Genomic DNA, 27886 nt, shown 5'->3' with positions numbered 1-27886 from the left:
CATCCAGTGTAAAACAACATGTAAATCTTTCACAGAGCACTGGACTTTTCCAGTACCTACACACTGCATTTTCAGCAGCTCACAAGGAAAATGTAAAATCAGATTGGCTGAATGGTACAAATTGGGGTGAGGAGGATGGGAACTGCAGTATACCTCCACGTCCAGCTATGTGGCCATTGCTTGGCTTTGCACACAGATCCATTGCCATGCCTGATGCTACATGCATTGGGAAAGAGGATTTTCTTTTCATACAAAAGCTGATCTTACTCAGAACTGATTTCCATGACATCTGGTCATTAAATAGCTAAGGTTTCTTGTGAAACTGCTGTTTCACCACATTTCCATAACGGGAACAAATTGGAAGAAGAGCTACTGCATTTGAAAAAAAAATGTCAGCAATCATCATCCCTCCTCTCTTCTCTTTCCCATTTTACATTATAAAACACTCCTTGGGGACCCAGAAAAGACTGAGGAACGTAGTCTAGAATTTAAGAACAGTCAAAGATGATAAAGTTATTGCATTTACATAGAAGTCATGCACTATATTTAAAAGGAAAACCTGTGATATATAATTCATAGAACAGCACTGGTAATAACCCATATTTATTGCTTGCTGTGAAATACCTATATGAAAAAACATCACTTTTGTGTCATAAAAAAAAGTCATTGTGTTAGAAGAATTACTAGCTATGGAAAACACCCAGCTGAAGGCACAACCTCAGGTTCTCTGTTTCCTGGGGGAACTTCCTGTATGATATGGATATTCTTCTGTAGAGGCAGAAGTAGCTAACAATTGTGCTGCCATTTTGTGACAACACAACTGGAAGAGGGGGCAAGAACATCTGTTATCATGGCTGATTCTAAAAATTCTAGGGACAGTGCAGGGTCCCCAGTAGCTCCTCTGGGGAAATGACTCAGTCTGTAATCAAGCTGTATAGAGAGGAAAGGATCATTGGTGTTTTTTTACAGGAATTCATCTCAAGCCTCTTCTGAAGTTCCTTAAAATTTCTAACTCCCACTAACATTGTTAAAAACCGTACACACTCAGCATCTTCAAAGATTAGAGTTACAATGAGCGACTTTCTTCTAATGATCTCTCAGTACTGAACTTAATTATGGTTTGCATAACCTCGTATCATCTCCTGAGACTGAAAAGGAAGTTATTCCCATTTTACAAAAGTATGAACTGCAGCACAGAGAGCTTATGAGATACTAAAAAACTGTCATGGGACAAAGTTAGTGGAAGAAACAAGGACAATTTTATGCACTGAGCCAATGCCATTCTCCTGGTTTCTGGAAGATCTTTTGGTGATTTTATAATCACATTTTTCTGCTTTCAAGAATAATCCTTGATCGATCTCAGAAAGAGTCACACAGACAACTGGGAAAACTGAGTCACTAAAGAAATAAACTGACTACACACAAAGAATTCTCAGATACACAAGCTAAGCAAGCTAAAAAATAGACAAACTTTCTCTAATTCTCCATGTAGAGATGTTACTTCCCAAAACAGAAAATTAAAATATTCTAGGCAAGAAATATGATTGCTTAGTTGAAAATGTCCATAAAAAAAACAAAGTATTATTTGGAGCAAGGACAGGTAAAGGTTGATCCTTTGTACCTGTCAGTGCCTCTCACATCATCTTTGTTCCTCTACACCAGATATCCATTACATATACTCTAAATGAAAGCCTACACCAACAGACCGGTAAAGAGTACGTAGGTGTCAGTTAGTTCATAATATTGATAGCAATGCAAGGAAGCACATTTTAAATGAATTTTCCCAAACATTGAAAACAATCACACTGGATGGGATGAATTGGATATAGAAAAAAAATACATTTGCATATCTGACATCTCTAGCTAGGCAAGTGATTAGGGAAGCAGGATAATTGCAAACTATCTGTAATTCCATCTCCTTGTAGAAACTGCATGTTCCTTCTGCCAAACTTTGCAACAAGAGATACTGCTTTCTACTGTATTCCTTATCTTCTCCAGCTAAAGTGGTGTCTGACCTATCTGCACTGCAAAAATCTACTGACTCCACTGCCTTCAAGATTGTAATCCTGGATTCTACCAGCCGGTCGCAGATCAACAGACACCTCCCCACAGATTGCAGTGGAGTTACTAGGACAAGAGAAATGAGAAGCTTTCTGGCTATGTCCACAGCAAGTTTCTTGAAAAGCTCAGAGCAAAGATACTGTAGAGGTGAGAGACAAAAGGAGAGGACAAGACCAGCCAGCCAGCCCTACCTTGGACAGCTCCTCAGCTCCACTTTCTCCTGCAAAAATGGAAAACCGTGTCACATTGGCAGGCAGTAACCGTGGTGTAGTTAATATTTAAAGGGGTAAGATGAGCACAGGGCAGAGACACAAGTAAAGAGAAGGGTGTTGTATTGCTCTTCACTTCAGAGCTTAGTCAGCTGGTTTCTGCTTTCTGTCTCAATTAACTAATTGCCCTAAGCAAGCCTGGTTGGCTGGCATCACCCAGAAGACAGCACAAGAGGGAAAAGACAGCATGTCAGATAAAAGCAAAGAAGCGAAGCACTATGGAGAAAGGGATAGGGAGTTTGGAAATAGACTTGGAGAAGGTAAATAAAAGAGAGAAGATTAAAGGGAAGATTGATAGGAGAGCTGAATGAGAGAAAAGGATAAGGAGGGGAATATGAGGGAGAGAGCAAGAGAAGTAAGAAACCATGTAGGAGGGAGTGAACAAGACATGGAGATGGAAGAAATGTAAGAAAAGATGTGTAGAAAAAGGGAGTGATAGAACTGGGACAGTGAAATGGCAAGGAAAATGGGAAAATGATATGGAAGTGAGATGAACAAGAGAGAGATGCAGAAACACATGGAGAGTACAAAATAACATACAGAAATGTAGCAAGCAAAGGGCCCATATTATAGTGACACCTGCTTCTGGGGCATCACATCCTTTTTAAGTACCTTCCTCAAATTTCCAAACCTTATATCCATGTCCCAGGACAAAACAATATTCACTGGTTCAGCCACCAAATCATTAACAGATTAATGCATATGCTTTAATCTCTGGCAAGGTGTTATGTTCTATCCTCTTAACACTGGTCATAATTTTGACACCACTCTGTGATTAAAAATGTAGCATTTTAACCTGTTTAATTATGGTGATAGGTGTAGTCATTGCTTTTAATTTTGCTTTTGCACCATAAATAAACTAGCTGATCATGTCAACGAGTCAAACAATTTCCATCTGGTATCCAAATGATAACATCTTCTGCATATTCATCAAGTGGCATGGATATAAATAAGAAAGTTTTACTGCTTACTTGGCCTACCACTTCTTCTCTAGTGAAATTTGCAACCCTTAGGATCTTCTAAGAGCAAGTCAGACTATTTGGACTTAACCCCAATGGGAATGAAGGGAAACATTCCCAGGCTCTTACTTGATTATTATCAATTAAGTGTAGAATTTCACATAAAAATGGCAATCTTTTCTGTAGCCAAAGAGGTTATTAGAAGCAGAAAAAAACAGTAGAAATAAATTACTGCTATTAGAGAGATGAGCTCATTCAAATAATAGTAAAACCAAGTATTAAGCAGTAATGAAAATATTAACCTCCTTCACATATTTTCCCTCTTTTTAGGCATGTAATTTGTCGTTGGTCATGGTTCCCTATTTACCTATCATAAGAATTTGTATCTGGAAAGCATTCTGCCAGGGTAGGAAGGCAAATAATAGTAATGAAAAATTCATGAAAATTACATTCTACCAAATAAGTGCTGATATAGATGTTCTGTTTTCAAAGCCTTTTAAATCCCAAACAAATAAATCCTTCAATCAACATAAATGGGCTCTTGGGGGAGATGAAGGAGGAAAACCACTCAGAAAACTAAACTATTGTATATATGGATTGGATTGCTTTAGAATTAAGAAAGTATTTGTGAAGACTTTTGCTTCTTCCAAAAATCCAACAATTTGCTTTTTAATATGAGTTAGATTAAGGATATAAATAATTATATTTCAGTGCAATTCTGCTGAAAATTGGGGTAGGATGATATTCATTTGTTCACAGAAGGGAAAAGTGATTTTAAATTTTCTGATGTCTAATTAGGCTGCACACTAATCTGAGATCCCAGTACATAAAATGCTCAGGGCGGGGGGGAGGGGAATCTGAAGTAGTATTTCAAATACGGAATGAGCTGCTTATTGTGGATTTACAACTGTTTGGATGAAATAATCTTTAAGCTCAGTATCAGTTTTTAACCAAAGTAAACCACTATGGGCTCTCTTCACCTACGGTGATCTGTTGCCTCAGGCACTGCACAGTTCCTTTCTCCATAATAAGCTGACAGCTGACTTATTCAATAAAAAGGTCTGTCTGTCTGTCTGTCTGTGGAAGATGTTTCCTTATTTTCTTCCATATTGTATAAAAGGAGCTTCTCCCCTCTTCATAAAGCCTAGCCTCAGGCTGGAACTCTCCGAGAATGGCTGCTGAATTTTTTTGAGCTACACAGCATTACCCGCCCCTCCTCCTCACCAAAACCAATTCAGATGTTGTGGAGAGTCTCTGCTGGGCCACCCTTCAAATGTACAAGTCAGAAAATATTTTCTTCTGAGATCTTGAGGTAGTAAAGACATTTTGAGCTATTCTGTCAGGTTAAGAAACAGTAAGTCAGTGTGATTTAATGTAACACTAAGCTATTCTTTAATCATTAGACCATAAAGAACTTGGAAAAGTTGATTTATTCAGAGTTGCTGGGGCATTAAAATATCTAAGCTGCTAAACTTTAGCTGTGGAACAAGTTAGGTGTAAATTTCAAGCCCATCTGAATGAGTAAATCATTGCAGAATTTATGGATAAAACATGAATTAGAAGGACTATAATCCACACAGCTCTCTGGATCTTGGCAAAAATGTGGAAAACATCACATCAGTTTATATTACTAAATTAGTAAAGCACAGTGAATGGAATTATTTACAGAATGATTAAAGTTATCAAAGTTGATTTATTTAAAACTATTGAGAGACTTGAGTTTTCCTGGGAAAAACTGTCTAGTTTTATAACTTTATGCCTGTGGAGTAGGATTCCTATTTTCATCTTTGTATTCAGAGATCTTTGTCTCAGTTAAACAAAACAAAAATCACACAAACAAAGGCACATAGTCAGGCTATAGGCTGAAGCAAACATACAGAAATTTAACTCCACAAACAATAAACAAATGAGTGTGGGTTTGGATAACATACCTCCTTACAATGATTTACAATTATGCATGTACCACACTGTATGGAGGCAAACGGAGTCAGTAGATGCCTCATAATGCTTTTATTTCTATACTGGGCAAGGTTTATTCTCTCACAGCTCAAATATGTGATGTGAAAAGCAATGGCTTAGGTCTGTGGGGTTTTTTGCATGCTGCTATGTAACACAGAAGTTCTTCTGGCAGTGTATATTTGCATCTGTGTCTACATCTATACAGTACTGGCTTTCTATATGGACAAATTAGTTTATTGCTTTTCCAGAAAGAATGGATTATATCATCAACAGAATCTGCCTTCAATTCTTCCACTTAGGGAAAATTTACAACTCAGTGAAATGATGTTGGCCCTGTGCGATCAATGCAGGTGTTGAATTCTGTATATACATCTACAAAATGGAGACTAAAGACTAACTCCTCTCAAGTTATATGAGTACAGCCTTTGTTGCCCATTTTGGGCTTTCTTACAGTTCTTTGGTTATACAGAAGCCATAAAGATGTCAGATGTCTCTTTGGAGAAATGTCAGTAAGCTAAGGGACACACTGCAGAGATATAAGGTCAGTAGAAGAACTCTCCACCAGCCAGCCCACAACACAGAGAGAACAGGGCAGGCAGAGGCCTGCAGAAGCTATGGCTATTATCAACAGAATTTGCCTTCCACCCTTCCACTCAGGCAAAATTTACAACTCGATGAAATGATGATGAGTTGAGCTATTCAGCATTGCTGAATCCTTCCACAGAGAATTGTTGCAGGCAACAAAGCAGAGGTACAGTTCAGGCTACTTCAGCTTATGTTAGATAACACTTTTAGCCCTAATCTCCCCAAAGTTATATGTGCCCATTTCCTTCCTAGACTGTATCAAATTAAGGAACAACCACTTAGGGAAAGCCAGGTGCTAAATGGAAGAACATGATGCCAAAAGCATTCATTAAGTCATTAGATATGTCTAATTCCCTGATCCTCCCCACTTCTTTTTATCCTGTCCATTGATGATTACTGGAGCAGCCATACAGAGCAAGAACTCACTGCTACACTGCGCAGTGAGCAACACAGATCAAGCAGATACACAGCCTTCATTTCTGCTTGTCCCATTGCAAAACCATCTTGTATTTTCTACACATTCTGCAAACATAACCAGCAGCAGCACAGTTATCTGTGGGGGCTGAATCTGGGACCATCAGCAATAACTGCCTACTCCCAAATGCTATCTGAAAAATCAGCAGTAAGAGCAGACTTTTGTAGGTATGTTCTAGAAAACAGAGACTGAATTTAGATGTAGAGTTGACAACTTGGAAATTATATATCCTAATATGCATATGCTCCCAAGTATGTGTAGAAATACCTATTTATTAAAGCAGTCTATTTACTGTAAAGGAACTAATTGTTAGTAATTCAATAGTTTTTTAAAAACAAGTTATTGAATAAGTGCAATTATAGAAAATGGCACCTATTTAACTCTCAAGCACATACAGTAGAAGCAGTAAGCAGAATATGGCCCACATTACTCAAGTGACAAACACACATCTCAATTTTTTGTGCAAGTTACACCTAACAATTACAATCCCTAAAACTCAGTGAAAAGTTGTAATGGCTTGTATATGTTTAAAATATTCCACTCAGGAGAAATGAAGAACTGCACCAAGACAAATCACCCTCTTCTTACATGATGGATATCTCCCCATTATTAGTCAAGATTACTTATGATAATTTTCCTTCAGTTATTAAGCTAATTCATTCACTCTGTTTTATTATTCTTTGCCCTAGCTTTTGGCACAGGAAGAAATGGAAGTTTGGTACAGTGGTTTAACATGCTGGCAAGACTCAGAAGATTCTAGTTCAGCTCTCAGTTCCACTTGAGACAGATTGCCACAGCACAGCTTACAAAGTTTGCTTCTGCAACTATGACGAGGAAAGAGCAAGATTTTTTACTTCAGAAGCCTTAAGGGCAGTTGTGTTTTATACTGGAAAAAAGTCTCATCACTAGAATAATGCATTCCTATTCTCCAAATGAGAAGCCATAAAGAGAATTTTTCTGTCAATATCACTGAATTGATACTAAGCTCTTTCTGGCAAAACTATGACAGGTACTTCTAACCAAAAGAGCCATTCCAGCAAAGCTAAAGTCTTGTTAAGGTCTTTGGTCTTTGACTTTCATATTTCAGTTTCTCAGCTACAAAATAGGAATATTTTTAGGATAAATACGTTAAATTATGACATGATCATTTACCGTGATAAGCTAAATCAGTATTTTAGATGAATAATCATAAAAACCCTGATACTGAACATGAAATGCCAAAGTTCTCTACTTAACATGGATGGAAAGCATGCCCAGTGTATGAGTCTCTACAGCCTCTCACTTCAAGTTGACTTCAGTAGGCTGAGAGTAATGAATAATTACTTAATAACTGATCCTTTTTTTATGGTGAACACCTGTTGACTGCTTGTGCCTACATTCCCTCTGGTAATAAACTTTTCCACATGTAATTTAGTAACAACTGATTTTAACAGCATTCTAAGCATGACTAAAAAAAGGATTGAAAGCCAACTGATTGCTCTTCAGCCTCACATTACATAACCAAGATACAAAATTAATGTATATAGTGTTTTATACTTTTGCCCAAGTATTTGCTTTATAAAGGATGTTCCCTCAGAGAATATTCAACTAGTTTTTACAATCAAGCTATTTCAACTCAACTTATTCACTGATTGATTGTTTTACTTTTAGTCTAATAAATGATAGACTGGTTCTCATGCAGTGGCAGTGAGTTATATTTTCATTTTGTAGCTATTTCTGCGTAGCATATATTGTTAATGAGTTTTTCTGCTGCCTGCTGAGGTAGAATTTTTTTCATGGAAAATATGTCCAGGGGAAAATAATGAAATACAACCATTTCATAAAAAATAAATAATAATATACAAAATATGTCCAATGGAAAATAATAATAAACAACTAATAAAATAAAAACATTTCATGGTTTTCCCTTTTCTATTAGCTTGGTGATAGAGTTCTCTGGTGCTATACAGTAAAAATTAATACTAATAAGTACTGAGTGCTATTGTGGAATTGCAGTCACTTCTATATGACATGCTGTCATTCCACTCTTACTTTGTATCTAAGCCTTATAGACCTCATAAGTTCATATATATATATACATATTTATATGCATACATACATATACGGTAGGTTCTATTGACATGCATTTAATAACTAACAGTGAAAAATCAGCATTTAATGGTGGAGGGTAGGAGTTTCCTTCAGTCTTGAGGCCACCTGATTCATGCCCCTGACAATCAACAGCACTGTAATTCCATACTTCCAAAATAATGGATGTTCTCATGGAAAAATTATTGTTGGAATTCAGTATTGGCAAAAATAAAAGATTTTTCTCTCCTGTAAATTCATAACATCTAAGAACACTCTGAAAATACACATTTCAGTATTTTAGACACTTGTTCTGTTACCTCCTATGAATAAGCTACCATCTTATGTTTTTACCATTCACTTGCTAAGTTTCCCTCTCAAAGCCATGTACGCAGTCTGTCTTGTTCACAGAATTTGAAGCATACATTTTTCATTAAATGTACTGAATAATATTGTGGTTATGCATACTACTTTAAGAAAAACATTTTTGAAAGGGAAGTTATTCAAGCTGGAAAAGTATGACATGAAAGTCTTGGAAATGGCAGGATTAATTTAAATGTGCAGTGGTCAGAAAGGACTGAATCAGGATCAAGTGGCTATAGTAGCAGTACTCCTCAAAATTTCAGATGTATATCAGCACTCTTCTGACATGGTGTTTAATACAGACTGCAGGTAAATGGGATTTGTGCTGAGATTTCTGCATTTTGATTTAGACCAACGGGTACTACTGTTAATTGCATAGTTACAATTTCCTTGCTCAACCTCTGCCCCAGCTAATGCACCAAATACATGATATTTAATTAGCTGGTTATAACTAACTTGTCCAGATACATGCAAAATATCTATAGCAGAGGGTCACTGCATAAACATCTGGATTTGTGGCCTACCGGTTTCTACACAAAGTTGCTTTAAATGGTATTGATGTCCCAGATTTTCAAATTCTGACATTTTCATGCCTTCATGCCTGTAACAAAGATCTTAAATCCAGACATATGCAAGTAACTAAGGATATACCATTATCTGAATCACATTAAAAGCATATCTGGTATGTTGTATATAAACTCCCTTTTCCATATTCCACACAAGCCATCCATGAGCCAGCTTCACCAAAAGCCATATAAACCAGATTTAAGATCAGGCTAAGAGGGGTTAACAAGGAATTCATATGAACCATAGTTCAGCATTATGCTTCCACAACCACATGGCTTCCAAACCAGAACTGACCCACAGCCAGAAAGCACAAGCAGATGTTTGCAAAAGACTATATATAGATGTGTTTGCAGGTGGTATTTAAAGCCACAGACTTAGAAGAATGACCCTAGCATGACTCATGCAAGACATGCAACATTCAGATTCTTGACCAAACATTGCAGTGTAAAATGCAACATGGAAGACAAGAATCATTCACAGTCATATGCTACTTTAAAGCTGTGACCTACATCTAGGAACCAAAGAAAGGGCATTAAAAAACAGAGCTTTATAGCAACAGGAGATTATTAAGCACAGAAGATAAACAATTGATTGATGCAATTGCAAAGGTAAAGCAGAATTTAACTTTCCCATCTGCACTGTGGATCTTCTTTGTATGCTTTGAACTTGTTCCACTACATAACTCCCAGTGCTGTCACATGCCATCTATTCAAGAGCAGTCTGTGCTTCTCACAAGGGAACTACAGATGGGTTAAAGAGGAAAATTTTGCCCTAATATGAAAAACTAAGCAAAGAAAAATCATGCACTTGCTAAAAGCTAATGCAAACATTAATAATTAAAGGAACACCCTTGATATCATTCAGCTATCCAATTTTCATATATCCTCCTATCATTTTTTCCCTTGATGACTTCCAGCAGGTTTAGAGGAAGGTTACCTTGTTAGAATGCCAGAAAATATTTTGTCCTGTTGTCTGGCATGGATTTTGTCCTGGGAGCCACCATTTTGTTTCATCTAAGTAACAGACTACATTAAAATAGTTGCACCAAAGATTAGAAAGCCTCTTGATGAAATATTTTTTAAAATTCCTGTTTTATAACCACAAAGACCTTTTAAATGGATAACTGTAAAATAAGCAACGTCCTCTCATTTGCTCAGGGCAGATTCACTTCTGGAGTAACATCTGAATTCAATACACAGAGCAAATTCCCCCAACCAGATATTTCCTGGGGCACTGAAAAGATACATATATACATTGCTGCATTTCTGAATCCTGATATGGCAAGCAAAGCAGAACAAAAATCATCTGTCAGTTCCACACCACAGTGCCCAATTCCCATATGCCACTCTTTCTCCAGAAGAGAATTACTGTTTTAGTACGATGAGCTCACATCATCTCTTCCACACTCAGCAGACAAAACAAAACAAAAAATTCCATCTATATAACATGAAAGAGCCAACCCTGATCCCTGCACACAGCCCCACAAAATGGACTGTGTGCAGGGGAATTCTGTGGAGACCAGGGGAAAGCAGGTTTCCTTAGGCTACCAAGCAACAGTAGCGGCAACTGTAGCTGCTACTGAAACTTCTGGCGAAACCTCCGACTGCTACAAATTGCTCAATGCCATTGTCTGGTCAGTGGGTCTGCACATGCACAGACCCTCTGTCTCTCAGGTGATTCCAGTTCTTCCCCGAACTATTTCATCATACTTTTGCGAGGAGATTTATTCAGTGATATAGCACAGGTCCCTGCTTATGCAATGTGCTTTCTGTTCCTATGGAAGCAGTAAAACCATTTCCATTGTCTGTGTTCAGAGCTTATCAAAGCCTGGGGATAAAAGACTTTGGTCCAGAGAGCACCTGGATAAAGAGATGATAATCTACAGTCTTATTTTATACAATGCACCTTTGCCAGCATGCTAGACTATAAGGGTAAATAATTTCAAATCGTGTTTCTAATAACTGAGGCAACTGCTCTCTGTCTGACAAGTAGAAGGAAAGGTGCTTTAACTGAAGAAGCTCCATCAATAATACTTCTTTAGCAGGGGCAAGGTTTTGTGTCCACTTGAGCTCTTAAAAATCAGCTTGGAATCTCCAGGGTCACCCACTCATCACTCATTTTCCTTTCTGTTGAGGCCAGAATAAATCACTCCTCCTAAAAAACTTATTCCAGATGAGTCAGGAGAGGCCTATTCTCCACATCTAGGACTTTTATTTTCTAGTTCCCCATTTTCTTAGGGTACTTTTAATTTTTCCATGAACTCAATTGTTTTTGCTGCAGCAGAGCATATATAGTTTTATGCTTCATGCTAACATGTTTCCATGACACTTTACTGTTATAGATTAATTGAAGGTGTGTAAAAAAAGCTGTCACCATTGGTTCTGACACTGTACATATGACCATCCTGCACACAGATAATAGGCATTCATAAGTCATGCATCACCACAGTTACTTGTAAGACTATCTTAACCGAAATGGACAGGGGGCACATTCTGAATTTTTGACCACCAACACACTTTCTTTTAGAAGGCTGTATGAATGAGATATTCACTTACACAAAGGCCATTTCACAGTGTTCTGTCAATGTTAAGGGATTTTAATATGCATATAAATGTATGTTATTCCCATCTGAAGGCTGCTTATACTTCTAGAGCAATCCAAAAAGCCTTTATATAAACACCAATCAATCCCATGATTTCTAGTAACTATCCTGTCAAAAGAGCTTTGGAGGACTTGTATATTTCCAGGTGTTAATATATAGATGAATCCCGTAGTCCAAAAGCCATATCATTCCACTCAGTAAGGGATTTTTTCCATCAACATTCATGTGCTTGAAAAGGGACACACAGGAATCTAAGCACCAGTCCTGAAAGGCAGAGAAGAGATACTTTTACTCCATTATGTTATTTCAGGACAAGGGTCAAATGACTGCAGCCCTGCCTGGATACTATAAGATGAAGAGACATACATAGCACAGAATTATCTCTACAGAAGTCAGTCAAACTCCACCCACCAAAGGCTCTGCTGTGTAAGCCATGAGCTCAGAATATGTTGCCATCAAGGGTGAAATGATTAAGCGACACCATAGCTGTACCTTAGTTACTTATTCTTGAGAAAGTGGTTGCTGTATCTGAGTCTCAACAGAGAACACATGAAAGCACAGTGAGAAGGGTGGGAAATGCAGCCTAGCCAGGGCCATACTTGTCCATCAATACCACCTTTGACTGGTGCAAGGCAGACCTGCCACACTCTGGGACCCAGGCATTGCTGTTCCTTTTCTCCCTCTACTTGACTAGACAAAGGACAGAAGTTGTTGTCAAGATCTGTCAAGGACAGAAAAAAGGAGCAAGGTGAGATCCCTAGCTTCTGGAAGCAACAGAAGAAGCAACAAAGATGGTAACTCAACAAGGGGAAAGTATTGGGGATGAGACTTTCTACCATATGAGGAAATTCTAGCAGCATTAAAGACCAGAGGCTTCTTCCTGTACAACACACAGGTAAAAGGAAAAAAAAACATAAAAATCTAGTACATGAAAATAGCTGCAGAGGCAGGCAAAGCTAGTTAGTCCCTTTACACCTGCGTGCAACATCTATACCAGTAAACTAAAAGGCATCAGCAAATGTTCCTGAACATTGAAAAGCAATCATTTGTATTGTTAAAAGATCCTTGGCAGGATTTTGGCCCAGGTCACCTAGCACAGTCTTTCACAGTTCCAAAGAGTGGTTCAGGAATTGCACAATCCAGGGACCAGACCCAACAGATGATCTGCAGGCAGCCACTAGTCCAGGAGGCTAACAGAGCTCAATAGTAAGGACACAGGCCATTCCCTTTCAGCCTACCTCAGTTGCCACAGTGCAGCTTTCCGAAGTGTCACATGGCTTATCCCTGTCCCATGCTGACTGGCTAATTCTCTTCATCTCCCCACCATACCTTCACCCTTAATACATACACAACATACATTTTTTCCACAATTGCTTCACTTCAGCTATATCATATATCACCCCCTTCCTCACTCCCTCTACCAGTAAACTCACAAAATAGTGAGAAGCAAAACCAGAACACTAACACGACTCCTCCTGCCCTTAAATCACTCACACAGCATGCATTGTATCCTTCCCACCACCCAGCAACCACCATCTATTTATAGTGAGAGCTTGCAGATCAAGGAGTAGCTACTGCTCTGTGTTCTACTGTACCTAAAAAGCACAGCTGCATGCTTAATTGGTCTTTAGGTGCTACTTTAATAAAATATAATTAATAATAGATTTTTGCCAACTTTTGAAGTAACACTACCATGTGAGTTTCTCAGTTTGCTTCACCAGAGAAGCACTCTAACCCTCCCTAGTCTTCCAGAGTGCAGCAATCTACCTGTGAAACTGGGAAGCAAGCAAAGCACTCTCAAGTCATTTTTAATGGTTTGTGTTCATGATTCTCAAGCCAGTCTCATGACTTCAGAACAAGCGAGACATATACAGTAAATGCAACTCTGAGTGGCATCGTTCATTAACCACTCTCCCCATTAACCATTAAATGTTTGGCAGTAGCAAAATCTAGCTGCACTTCCTCAACTTTTGCAGTTTTACTTGGAGTAATCCAACAGCAAAGCTAACAAAAAGGACTTTTTTACTTAAAGGCTAGACCACTAATGAGTAGAAACCACTAACAGCCACCCACACACGGCCCAGAATCATTTCCTGGAATTTGGGTCTGACAACCAGCCACAAAACTCCTCTGCTCACAGCTCCTCTACTCCCAGAAAACCTCCTCACCACCTGCTCAGCCCAGAGCCACCCGGCCTCCCTTTTACAGAGGTATTGCAATGAGACCCCTGCATCAGCGAGTCAGCAGAACCCCTTAACTATTTCCTCACAGGTCTAGGACAAGACTGTGTGTTGGTGTGGAAACACCATCAATGTGTCGCAGCTCTGAAAACTCTTTTTCAGTGATTTGGAGTCAGATTATAGATTTGCCTTCCATACCTGCCTGCAGGCACACAGAATGACGAGTACATTTTTGCTTTTATCCTCTTATTATGAAATGTCTTTGCATATCTGCTTAGTGCAGAGCATGGACTTGGCACTCCCTCTGTGTGTAAAGGAGATGGGAACAGCTGGAAAAAAGAAGGCCTGGAGAGAACCTTCACTCCATTGCTATAACACACTCGCTACAGCAGCCAAAATACCATGGACCATCAGGAGTCCTATTCCCCAGAAGCAGGAGGAACAGGAGATAAACTATGACTGCTTGAGTCACGCTTCTTTCCTAAAACATTAAAGCTATACACCACAACACAAGGCTACGTTTACAGGGACAAGATAACCTGTACAGACATTACAAATGTGTCACAAAAGAATGAAAATGCTATCCCATATAGAGAGCTCCTGCAGGCCTTTTCCAGGTTACTGTCTCATTGACATCAATGGGAGCTTGCCTGAGAAAAGACTGCAAGCTTAGATCCATAAATAGGATCTCAAAATAACATTTCACCATGGAGACAATTGTTCACATTAATTCTGTTCTTTTTAAGATATTAGCAGAAATTGCACAAGATCCTTCAGGGATTAAAGAAATCACATGCCTCCATATTGCACATGGAACAGAAGAGCTCTGCTCTTCCCTTGGTCCCCGACACACCACACCCTCTGGAGCTGAGGCCAGGATCAGCTGTTACTAGCAATTTGAGCTCAAAAAGAGTATGTCCAAACAAAGATGTTGGCCATACAAGAATGCTATTCCCAGTGCCATTCCACTACATATTCTGTTTCGGAGAAAGATTTCCCTGAAAAAAGAAAACAGCCCTAAATTCCTCTTATGTCAGTTCTCTACATCTTCCCCCCCCCCCCATGCCTGCAGGAATCTTTTTCAGGTTTCTCAGGCCTATATGTGGACATTTGTTGATTGCTTGCTGCAGCCAAGCTTCCTCTCAGTCTGAGAAAAGTAAATTTAAAGTTCTTGGGTTTACTGCTGATTTTTTTTTCCTCCACTAACTGAGTGACCTAAAGAGGAACAACTCTGGTTTGCTTTCAGGTCCTCACATACTGCCTGACCTTTGTAAGGGACCTTTCTGATCTAAACCTGTTGATGCTTAGAATGGACCCCTTCAGCAATCACATACAGTTATTGCTTTGGAAGGATTTGCAAGCACTTTCAGCACTCTTCACTTCCTTCAGTTTACTGGCTCCACTGGTTTCACCACTGCCGAAGACTCCCTTGTGTATAAAACCCTGTGAACAATTTTCCCCCATCACTACTCTCCACCTTACCCCAATACGTCCCTGGAAGCTCTCTTCTCCATTTCAAAGAAGGTATTTAGGTGATCCTGCCACCATCACCTCTATCACCAGAGCAAATAAGCACCTTCCCAGCATAAAGCTTTGCTAGGTGCACACGGCTGGTACAGAGAGGTTTATTGAGTAAAATGAACTGCAATTCATACTTGGACTCCAGGCCTGACACAGAATCAGCTGTGTTGTATGCAACACACTCTAGAGGGTTTGGTTTTGGGAACACAAGCATTTATGATACTGCAGCCAACAAGGATAATTAATTCAAATTCTGCCTAAGCAACTTCTAAAATGTTCTTTTTCTACTGAATGCACTGATGAATTATAGCCCACTCTAACAGAGGAAGCCCAAGCAATTACAACTAGAGATGAGAGATGTAAAAAAGCCTGCAAATTACCTGCTCTCTCCACCAGGAACAAGCTCATATTCAACCCTTTAAGAGAAACTTCCTGAAGACTAACCTGGTGCCAGATGCCTAGCCATCTACATGATCCAGCAGTGCACTGTCATATCTGATGTACTTTAAAAAAATTTTTTTCACAAAAAAAAAAAAAAAAAAGGAAGAAGAAACTCATGGTGGGTTTTGGCAGAATAATTGCTAACTGCAGACCGCCGACCCGGCCCCACGAGACCGCTAAGGCCCGTCCAGTCCCATCCCCTCAGGCCCGCCTCAGCGCGTGGCTCGCGAGCGTTACCTCGGCGGACCGTTAGGATTTGAACTCCGCTCCCCAATGGGCGGCGCGCGCCTCAGGCCCCGCGCGGGCGGGCGGGGGCATCGCGGCTGCGCGGGCCGGGGCCGGGCGGCCGCCGCTGCCGGCCGCGGGGCTGAGCTCGGGCGGCGGGAGCACAGCGCGGAGCCGCCGTCCCTCCGCAGGCGCGCTCTGAGGGGCCGAAGCCTCTCAGGGAGCAGCGCGGGAAGCGGCGGGGCGGGGCTCTCGCCCGTGACAGGTGCCTCCCGGCGGGCTGGGCGCCCCTCGCCCGCCCGCCGCGCCTCGCCCGCCTTCCCCTTACCTGGCCGGCGCCCCGCCCCGCCGCCTCCCCCGCGCTCCTGCGCCGCGGCGCTTCCCCCGGGCGCGGGAGCGAAGGGGTTAAGGCGGCCGGCGGCGCCCCCCGCACCCCGCCCGCCGCAGCCGGGCCCCTTCCCCCTGCCCGCCGAGCGGCTTCCCTGACGTCAGGCCCGCGCACGGCGCGAGGCGGGCCGCGGCCGCCGGCGCAGGGGACGCGCGAGCGGGGCGGCGCGGGGCTCCGCGCGGCGGCGGCGGCGGGAGCCATCGCGGCGGGCGGAGGAGGCGCCGCGGCTGTGAGCGCCGGCGGAGCGCGCTGCCCCGCGGCCGCCGCCCGCAGCCCCCGGCGGCAGCCAGCATGTCCGCGAAGGAGCGGCAGAAGGGCAAAGTGACCAAGGACAGCGTCACCCTCCTGCCCTGCTTCTACTTCGTGGAGGTGAGTGGCCGCCCCGGCGGGCCGGGCGGCGGGGGGCGGCGGGGCCGGGCGCGGGGGCGCCGCGCCCCGGCAAGCGCCGCTGCCGCGCGGAGACCGGGCGCGCTCCGGCAGCGTCTGATGCAACCTCCCTAGGCGCTGCTCTGCCATTTCCCGAAAGCAGTGTCGAAGCCCACCAGTGCTATTAGCAGCCGGCATAAATTCACCTCTCCTTTGCCGTCTTTTCAGGTGGGAATTATTTCTGAGAGTTACTCGGAAAATGAACTAAATCATGCAACGTACACAGTATCCTCTCAAGGGGAAGGCATGTTTCACGACAGGCTTTGGGCAAATTACATTTTTTGGTAGAATATAAATCACATTCGTAAGGGAATGCTTAGCAAAACAGAAATGCTTCCAAAATGGTAATCAGTGGTACATTTTAATTGACCCCTGGATTATGTGCTTCCTCCAATAGAGCTAAAAATGTCTGTTTTGAAAACGGAATGAGGTTCTCAGCAGGTCTTAAATAGCAAAACCTACTATGGCTGCTCAGATGGTAGCAGGTGGAGTTGCAGAGACGCCCGCTGCTCGGTGTGTCACTTGGAGGCATTCAGCCTCCTTGGGAAGCCCAGCCGTTTACATACTTCTAGCAGATCGTGAGGTCATGAGACACAGTTCAAGCTTCAAATTCACATCACACCAGTTTCCTGTCTAATGACACAGCAGTGTGAGGTAACTACCTTTTATGGATGGGCAAAGTGTTTCAGATGACCCCACTCAGGGAAGTAACTGAGGCACTTTGAAGCACTATATAACTTACCTCAGAGACATAGTGTGAAAATATTGTGAAGAGCTTTAATGGTAAAATATGATATAAGAGTTAATTATGACTGGCAGGCTAAATAAGAATATACAATTATCTACAATATTTAAAATGTATAAAATATAAAAATATGAAAAATATGAAAATGGGGAAATTATAAGGAAAAAGTCTTATCTTTCAGGTCTGTTTGAAGCACTTTGGTGGTTCTCTGGGATGCAGAAGGGGTCATGTCAAGATGGGATTTTAGGTAACAGTGGGGTCTTTCTGTCCCCTGAGCTCTCAGTAGTTACCAGGACATGGTTAGGCACTAGCTCAAAATAAATAGTACCTAGTGGAAAGCTTTGCAGAGGTTGTTTCTATGGAGGTACCAGGCATATATCCTATCCATGTAACTAGGCCCACTTAAGAAAAGCCCTTTGATGGAAGGATCTTGCTATGCCATATAACTTACGTTAGCTTTGTACAGGAGGGAGAGATCAAGCTTGGAGAAGCCCTTAAAAAAGCTAGGGTCTCATGAGCCTTCCTCACTTTCTGGGCCATCTTTCATGCTTTCAGAATCCAAACAGAAAAGAGTTCACTGGGCCTTGCTCAGCTTGGGTGAATTTCTCACGCAGGGGGCTGCTGTAGAGATCCTGCAAGACACAAGAGAACGGGGCTGTTCCGTGGGCTGTGATTTGGCCTGCAGCAAGATGAGTGAATTACAGAGCAGCAGCACAAAATGTGTGCCTGCTCTTCAAGAGTTGTCTTATGTAATATTAATTCCATACTTATAGTTCCCCTAGAAGCTCCCTGTAGCTGTTACAAGGAATAAGACAAATGATTCTACAAGTGATGAAGAAATTAGACTGAGCTTTGTGTGCTGTTTGCACATGAAGCATGCAAGTTCTCCACTCTGATGTGGTCTCTTTGAGATCTTTGGTAAACCATTTACAGCTAGATCTAAAAAGAGGTGGAGATCAGCACTGCAGAGCCTCTTCAGCACCCAGCTGCACTGAGAGGGAGTCACAGTCCTAAGGTCTCCCAGTGAACTTTTAGGACTTCTATATTATTCATTCACATGAGCAGAGTCCAGAATCTAAGCCCTTCTCCCCCAGGAGCAAGCCCTAATTTATTGAACTGTGGAGTTATGCCCCCCTTGGGCTACTGTACATTTAGGTATTCTATACAAGTTAAAACAACATCAAGAGGAAAAACTGAGTGCAATACACCTGACACCATACATTGATGAGGAAAGTCTTTGGTGAGCTATCAGTCCTCTCCCATTAGACAGCAGCAAGATTTGAACCCATTTCCCGCATTCTAAGTGAGGATACAGGTCAATGGGGTGAAAGGGTGACAGCAATTCAGATGGTATCTGGAGAGAAACACTTATCTTGTGTTTCTTGTGTACATCCACCTTGCATACACCCACATGCGCGCTAATTCTGACTGGACTAATGAGAATGTTTTCTTAGAGCTTAGTAGCACAGGAGGATACCAGCACTTCAGCAGCATCAGAAGAAGGAAATGATGGCTTAGATTCTTCCACTGTGATTGGCTGAAGGAGAACCAGAGATTGAGTTGTACCTCATAAAGAGGTTTTTAATCAAAGTTAATTTTATTGGCATTAGAAATTCCCAAGTGTAATGGATGGAGGGGTCGCCCTGTGTGGTTGACTGGCATTACTCTGTTGTAGGGATTTCTTTTGTAAGCAAGAGGTAGGTTCCTACTAAGATCCAACAAAAGCCAATTGCTTAGAAACCAAACTTAGCCAACTTAACTAAGGCTCTCTGAATTTATATAACAGCACATTATTTTAAAGCTTTTAATTTCATGAACTTATGTGTGTGTGTTATACAAATGAAAGTTATTATACAGTTAAGGAAAGAAAAAAAGTCAGTTGCAACTGATATATTTTAGGCATACAGAATTAGTAAAGACAGATTCTCTGCTTTAGAATGACCTGATCTTTTGAATTAGCAGCACACAAATACTTATAGCCCTGACACTGAGTTTTTCCACTATTACGATCCTTACGAATACATTATAAGTGAGCCTACTCTTATTAGTAAATATGTTTGGTGGCAGGAACTTCCAGGAGTGGATGAAATACAATTACGTGGACTGCATGCATGCCAACTGATGGTCAACTTTAACGGAAATACTCTGGGCCTGAATTTGATTTCAGTCTAAATTAAGAATAATTCAAACTAACAGATTTAAATAACAAAGTTACAGCATAAAACCAATATGCCCTTCTTAAGATTACTGTTTTCACTAGAGCTATTCCTCATTTACACAGGAAAAGTAAAGAGCTTTAGAAGACGTAGAAATAAAAAGGAAATTAAAAATGAAAAGAAGAAATGGAGCTTCTGAAAAATACTTATGGGTCATAAACCAAAAACAATCAGAGGCAAACAAATGAGCATTACAAAATACATCATAACACATTTCTAATAACATGTTTTCAATTTCATGATTCATAAAGTAAAACCTTGATGATTTATCTTAGGTATCAAAAGTACGTGTTAGAGGTTATTTTAAAATATTCAGAGCACACTCCTGAGAGCTGAATAGTTCTAGCTTGCCTTTTGTGTCACACTGCTCACCTGAAGTGTGTAGTAATCAGCACTACCAAGCAGTCTAACCTATCTTATTTCTAATTATGCTTGTGGCTTTTAGGATCTTGCAGACTGTGTGGATAATCTGAGCTTCATTTTCATAGCTGAGAAAGACAAAACTTGCCATGGAAATTCAAACTCCCTCTGGTCTAGTGGAAATTCATTTTCATGGTAAAAAGTCTACAAGCCTCTGAGAGAGAGAAATTGGCTATTCCTGGAAGAAGTTCTGCTGTTTGTTACCTGACTGTTTCTCTTCAGCATATTCAGAGTATATCATGAATATATTCACTTACAGATGAAATTTGCATGATGTCTCACATTTTAAATATGTTCTGGAAAACTCCCAGGTTTATGTACTTTCTGTTCCTGGGAGAATAGGCACACTTGCAGAGGCAGGACAGACAGATACATTTCTTCTTGGTGAAGGAAAACAACTGTCTCATTAAAGATCCATGAGTGTTTTTCTTCTTCACCCACATGCTCCCACTTCAGAAACTCTTGGTTTAAATCCTGGTTTTACAGACATCACTATGAATCTTGCCTTTGACTTCAGCAGCACTAATGCTTCACCTTCTGCCCAGGATGTGGGAATGCAAAAGCCCAAGTGTTGTCAGAATCACTTGATACGCTTATTCTCTAAGTAGAGATCTGGCCTCTGAATGTTTTGTTCCTGTGGCACAGTTTTCATCTGTTGGTTGCTTAACTTTCAGGGACTAACATAGGATACATTTCAGAGAGAACACCCACTGCACATTTAAATTTGTTCCTCACCTTGTCCTCTAGACTCCTGTGTATGGTGCATGCATACAGATACAGGTAGCTCTCTTCCTGGGCTTTCCAAGGCACAAATGGGAATTAATCAAGCCCAGACTGTTTGGGAACATGCCTTTCAGTATTGGTTTTACCGCTTACTTTTGTTGGTCCACAGATGAGCTGAAATCCTCATGACAGTGGTCCTAGCAGAAAGCAAAGATCTGTTACTGTTGCAGGACTCCAGCAGGTCATCAGCTGCCATTGAAAGAAATGCAATGTAGAGAGTGTTCACTGTGTCTCAGCACCAGACACTCTATTTCCATTTGTTTCTAATATATTCTGACAGAGCTAGGTTTGAAATGTCAAATGTTTGTACACATCACTAGGTAGCTGAGTGCCACTTCTCAGACACATCTGGATTTTTTTTCAGCTATTCAGCCACACATGACCCACTACATTTAAATTATGCACTTAGTTACCTGCAAGTCATGTACAGGCATGAGTGCAAGACACATGACTATCCAAGGGGAGTTCAGTGATTAGAAGAAGAGTGTGGGGAGAATAGGCTGTAGGGTTAAGTCTTCCTAAGAACAGGATGTTAGCATGCCAGTGTAAGAGCTAAACTACACCACTGTTTCCTGGAGGCACAAGGTAGTCACAGTTTTCTATATGTATTTTTTCTGTTATGCTTAAATTAGTCTTAGGAAAAAAAACTATAGAAGCTGAAATTATCCCCATACTGCAGCAGGAGACTGTGGAAGTAGTGTAATACTTTCCACATACATTGCTTTTTTGTCTCAAAAGAGTCAGCTATGTGTGAGGGAGGGGGAAGAAGAGAAATACACCTAACAGCCTGCTCATTAAGCTGACCTTGTGCCATGGCTGACTCATAGAGGACAGGTGTCAGTTTTATTCATACCAGTGCATTAGAGACCACTCCCAAAACAGTAAGGGGCAGTCTTGGGCCTGAGAAGGCTGCTGCTCATTCAAAGCAGCTAACACCACTCATTGGCAAAGCCGTCAATGTTGCATCCTCCCCATCATCTCTAGGTGCACAGAAGAGCTGTGCGACCTACACACTACCAGCTTTTAGCAAAAGCTAAGCAGAAAAGGGGAATGAAAAGGGAGGAGTGAGGACCTCTCCTCGGGCTGTCATGAGAGAGAAAACTAGCAAATAGTGAGATTGCAAAAGAGCATGGGAGTAAGCCCCTGGAGAAGGGCTGGAACCCACAGGGTGGGTTGGTATGTTTGTTTTTTCATATGCATGGAAACCAGTGGATTTGGGAGAGTAGAATAAATTGAATTTTGTAGGGATTAGCAGTTTTGTCTGCTGCAGATAGGTTTTGAGTAAATTTCTAGCTGAAATTTGGTAACGCTCTGACCTGAAAACAACCACCTTTTTGAAATGTCACTTTCCTTGATTCACCCTAACCTTACAGCAGAAATCTCATAATCAACAGTCAGTGCAAACCCTAACTGCATTGTTTATAATTAGTTATCAGTTATAATTACTCATCAATTAATAGATTAATTGTAATTAATTGTAATCATAATTAATATAATCATCAATTATATTTGAAGTCAGAGCAAAAAGAAATGTGTTCATGGTATTTTTTCATGTGTTGTAAAATTTCTACATAAGGGTTTGCTTTATATTTAAGTACATGTTCTTAATTAAATTGAAATCTCTTAAAAGTATTTTTAGATTATTCCTGCCTTAAAATATTTTTGTTAAACCATTTTTATTTTCTTGATTGCTCTCTGTGTAATTGCTACTTCATACACAGGTATGAAAACAAATAAGCACTTTTAGGATTATCAAGCATTCAGCATGAGTTTGAGATTTCTGGAAATAAATAGGAATTTCATCACTTATGTATCATTTACATTGTTTTGGTCTTACACATAGTAAGAGGTTTTCCATTAAGATCTGGCAAAAGATCAAGAGGTTTGAGGAGTTATACTAAGGTATCTGTTGTATTTCTAAAGCTACAGTCTAATTGGCAGTAGCAGAACAATTCAATTAAACTCTAAAATCAATGCTGGAATTAGGGATAATTTAATTCTACAAAAATGGCAATGATAGTAGATTAATATGGCACCTGGATTTAATTTGAACTCCAAATTTGGAATCCCAATAGAGTTAAATCTGGGAGAAGAAAGACCATCACATCATATCTCTGCAGTTAGTTTCCACAAAACTTAGACAATGGTGAGGTAAAAATCCTTTACAGGAAAGAGCAGTTCCTTACAGCCTCAGGCTAGATGAAACCTGCATCCAGAAAAGGTGCAAGAAGAAGCAGGAACTGGAGTTCAGAGAGAAAAGTTAAAAAACCCTTCACATGGAGCCAAATTGCAGAGTATGGCTTCTCTTTCAAGCATGAGGGGTTTAAGAATTCAGTTTAAAACAAAAAAAACATATTTACAAACCTGACTATTCTTTTAAAACAAGCAGGGGGAGATGGCAGATCCTCCACTCTACATCCATCCTGTACTGTCTCTTAAAAGTCCTCATGATAGCCCAGTTTGCAATGCAAATAAACTTGAGTCTTAATCCCAGCTCATCACAGCAGTCTCACCGAGGGCAGGGTCCAGCACTGGTATGGCTGTGAGGACTCTGCGGAAGAGCCCACAGATTGTCGAAAGCAAGAGAAAATGGCAGCATTTGGGCAAGCTTGGACAGAATCAGAACTGGATTTTTTTTTCTTTTTTTTTTTTTTTTCTCATCATGAAGATGGCTGCAAATGGAGTTCTGAGCAATGAATTCAGAGCAGCAAGCAAACAATCCCCCTACTGCTGCAACAGGCAGATTTGATCTAATAGTGAGGAGAGCAAAACAAATACTCCTGTCCTTCCTGCTACATTCCATCTGTTTAATATAGCTGGCTCCCAAGGGTCCAATAAAAAGATGCAGGAACATTTGTTTTCATCTTTAATTAATTCTATTTAAAGGCATAATATTGCTGCCATGAAGGGAGCCCAATCTTGCACAAGCGTCCATGTGTACCCCACATGGAATAATTTGCAAAATCAGGGTCTGTCTCCAGTAAATGTATATCCATTTTGAAAAAGGGAATAGGACCAGTCTGAAATGCGTGACACCTGTAGCCTTTGCTATCCATCAGTAACCTGTATGTTAGTGCACATGACTGTTTATCAGAGAGAAACATTTCTTGCATGTAAATACTGTAATCAAATCTTTCATTTTAAAGTTACTTCAAATACGTTGCCAGGAACTGACTCTGGTCCCATTAGAGCAAGTTTGGAATCAAGTCCCATTCTTGCAAATGGCAGTGCATGAAAGAAATCTGGTATCTTGTATTAATCAGAGACTCTGAAGAGCACCCAGAACTTAGATGCTTCAACTCTCTGTCACTTGCATTAGGTTTCATAACCAGGCTGGATAATTACTTAGATATAAGAAAATAACAGCAAGGCAAAATAATTGCTGGAATCCACTCCAGTTCAGTCTCTAACTTTTCTACAGACATCTTTTAGCAAAATGTCATAAACGTTTGTGATTACGTTAGGTTGTATCATTCCCATGTCTTTGTATATTTCAAAGTATTTAGCAATATTTTCCAAACCAAGAATGAACTCAAATCCCTGCTGAAGTTAACAGGAACCCTGCCAACTTTTCACCACTAATCTTCACAAGAGAAGTATGTAATACAACATTCATGTTCACATAATCACAATGCAAATATTACTTCATAGGGGCGGAATAGAAAAGAGTCGTGTATGAAAGGTACCATTTCTTCTGCTTACCGTATTCCTGAAAGGTGTTCAGACCTCATAGTAATGACCTCATTTCTGTCCGGATAAAAGAGACTTGTTCTCTTCCCAGTCTCTCCTCCTGTCTTTAGTAAAGCACACAGCAGAGTGTAACAGGACAACAGCTACAGCGGTTGAAAGCTGTAATTGCTGTTAGTAGTTGGCTAAGAATAGGAATACCTTGTCTCCTCCAACCCACCACAGGCCTCTTTTTTGTCTCATCCATCTGTTGTGCCTTTTCTTTTAGACCATGAATTCCTTGGCATGAGGACTGACATTTATGATACATTTTAATAGATTCTATCACAATGCTATGGCCTTGCAGTGCTAACACAACGTAATTATTAAATAGACAGTCCTCCCAAGCACTTGGCTGAAATTGTTTCCATGAGGATAAAGTGATGGCATTCATTAGCTATCTCTTTGAGGCAGTCCTGTTTATTTGCTTAATTATTTACAAAGATTCCCTGATTCCCAGAAGACAGGAGAAACACCAGGAGGCAGCTCCCATGCTCAGGAACTCCTTGCCTGCTGTGGAAGGGTTGCAGAACAGCCTAAGGATCTAACAGTTTCCTGGCCTCCAGTACTTGGCCACCCTGGTTCCCCATCGAAGTCTAAAAATAAGAAAAAAATTGTTTCCAAATATAAACAATCTGTTCTCCAAATAGCCTATCAGACTTCCATTAACCCTTCTCAACAGGCAGGCTAGTCATGCTGTCTTTATTCTGCATCTGGTAGATTGTGTCTTGGCTTTCTCTGGAAGCTACATCCACACACATATATACTGTCTCTCTTTCTCTGCCTACCTTATTATTTCATATACAGGCAGGTAAAACAAACGAATTCCACAGTCTTTGTATTTGCAGCCAGTCTCCAGGAAAACCACTCAAGTCATTCTGGCCTATGCACTGAGCAGTGACTTCAGTATTTAACTGTGATTGCACAAGAGGCACCTCATTTAGCCTGAGTGAAATATAGCCCAGGATAATTACTTTTGTAGCCCATATTTAAAGACCATCTGCTGGTAACCACCAACACAGTGCAATACAACAGTAGTGTTTTACAGCACAGGATCCAGATATGAGTTTACTGATAAAAGATAAAGCCTGTACTGCATTGTAGCAAAACAGAGGTCACATAACTGCATCTTGCAAAACAGAGGTTCAGATGTTTTACTTGAGTATGCGACACTCCATGGTTGCACTCTCACAGAGCCCATGGATTTTATGTTACTCACTTGAAGATAAATACGGATTCTTTGCTTAGTTAATTACTAGCAAATGTAAGTATCAGATGTGTAACTACCAGTGTACAGTTTTAGAGAAAGGGAATTTATAGAAGCTATGATTTTTATAGAGTTTTGCAATGCTTATGTGTACCAGATTGTGTATTCTTTCAAAATAATAAAGAAATTGTGGGGGCTTATTTGTTGCCTTTCTTCTGGTTTGAGCCTCACTATCTCCATGGTGTCATTTAGGAAACCATCAGTATTTGGTTGCTAATGACTTGCCTATAAATGTTGCTTGCGGGGAGAATGTAGTTTTAGGGAAGCTTTGATTATTTGGAAATTCTCCAGGAGGAGTGAGCACCTTGAATTAGAAATGTAGGGCTCTGCAGAGACGCTGTGGGATGGTAAAGTTAAAGGTCCTACATTTTAACTCCAGAGCAGGGGTTCAGTGTTTCACTCAGAACAACGGGGTGTGTGGCTGGCAGAAGGTCAGAGGCAAAAGTCAGTGACCCAGATTCTGAGCTGTCCAAAGGACAACTTTGTGCTATTTAGGTTTCCATCCACTCCAGTAACAGGATTTTTCCACTGTGGTTTGACCTCTCCCTGCCAGACCTGAGGTCATAAGAATAGTAATATCAGTATCTGAAGAAGTAGAGGACAATTAATGCTGCTCCTAATGGCACACAGTGAAGAATGATAGCTGCTTAGCTTGTTATACCCCAAATCTTGTTCTGGGCAAAAAAAGGAATATATAAAGCTAGGAATTTATTGTTAGTATAATTGAAATCTTGACAGTCTAATCAAAGAATTATTATTAGTCCAGGTCTAATTATCACAGGAAAATAAAGAAAAAATAAAGAATATTACTATACGGAAGAAGTCTCAACAATAATAATAGCTAAAATTGTTATACACGCACTTTTTAGTATCTATACCTTTTTCTAGTGTTACACTCACCTTTCCTCTGCCCCTCAAGGTCCTAACGTTGATGGCTGGTAGGGGAGTACAGCAAGAAATTAGCATCCCAGATCCTTTGTTGGGAGCAGTGTGATGGTGATGGTGATCACTTTGTCACTCTAGGGTTTACTTGGGTTCATTTTTATGTTTGCTAACATGCTTTTACGCCTTGCTCTTTCATTATTGGTCTGCCCGTTCACATTACACTCCAATTTACTATATGTGGTGTGGTTTACATATGTTGGATACTTCTTGTTTATACTCTTTGTTACTCCTAAAATCAGTTTTGTGCAGCTGCAGGTCTGAATTTCTTTAACTGACTAGTGGTGAGTTGTTTATAGTCTTAGGGCCTCCAGTGCCAGCTTATGCCCCATCCCTTATCATCTCATGCATGTACTGCTCCACACTGCATCCTTTGTCTCCATTTGCAAGGCCTCTGCTGTCATATCAGGCCTGTATTCTTGCATTACATTAGAGTCACAAATATCTCATTCCACACAGAATCAGTAGTTGTTACTACTGTCTACATAAAAATCATAGAGTTGTACCATACAAAGATATGGGAAAGTAAAACAAATTAGGCATAGCTTCCTGATCATTAGAAAAATTGCGGTTAACAGCTAAATCAAATAAAAACCATGCTCCTGGCAGATCAAGACAAGTTCAGAAAAAGCATGTTTGACAATCCTCAGTCCTGAGGCCTTGCAAACTCAGTACAAAGTCTGTGGCCTATTAACTAGA

General features: G+C 40.6%; 1 protein-coding gene and 1 long non-coding RNA gene across 3 annotated transcripts in view; one reads left to right on the top strand and one right to left on the bottom strand.

Moving 5' to 3' along the window:
- LOC136992550 (uncharacterized) overlaps positions 1-21384 on the bottom strand; it is a 54722-nt gene extending 33338 nt beyond the window's left edge. The window contains exons 1-2 of the long non-coding RNA XR_010884862.1: positions 21205-21384; positions 18285-18465 (exon numbers count right to left, since the gene is read on the bottom strand). This is a non-coding gene — a long non-coding RNA (uncharacterized lncRNA). The remainder of the gene's footprint in view (positions 1-18284; positions 18466-21204) is intronic.
- Positions 16882-27886, top strand: part of PLPPR4 (phospholipid phosphatase related 4) — a 28313-nt gene continuing 17308 nt past the window's right edge. For both annotated transcript variants that reach the window (XM_067300872.1, XM_067300871.1), the window contains exon 1: positions 16882-17031. In XM_067300872.1, the coding sequence (XP_067156973.1) occupies positions 16954-17031 (78 nt within the window). In that variant the 5' untranslated portion in view covers positions 16882-16953. The remainder of the gene's footprint in view (positions 17032-27886) is intronic.

This window comes from Apteryx mantelli, chromosome 8, assembly GCF_036417845.1.
Source record: "Apteryx mantelli isolate bAptMan1 chromosome 8, bAptMan1.hap1, whole genome shotgun sequence".
NCBI classification, from domain to species: domain Eukaryota; kingdom Metazoa; phylum Chordata; class Aves; order Apterygiformes; family Apterygidae; genus Apteryx; species Apteryx mantelli.
The sequence above is the reverse complement of the archived record's forward strand: the minus strand, read 5'-3'. Positions and strand labels throughout refer to the sequence as shown.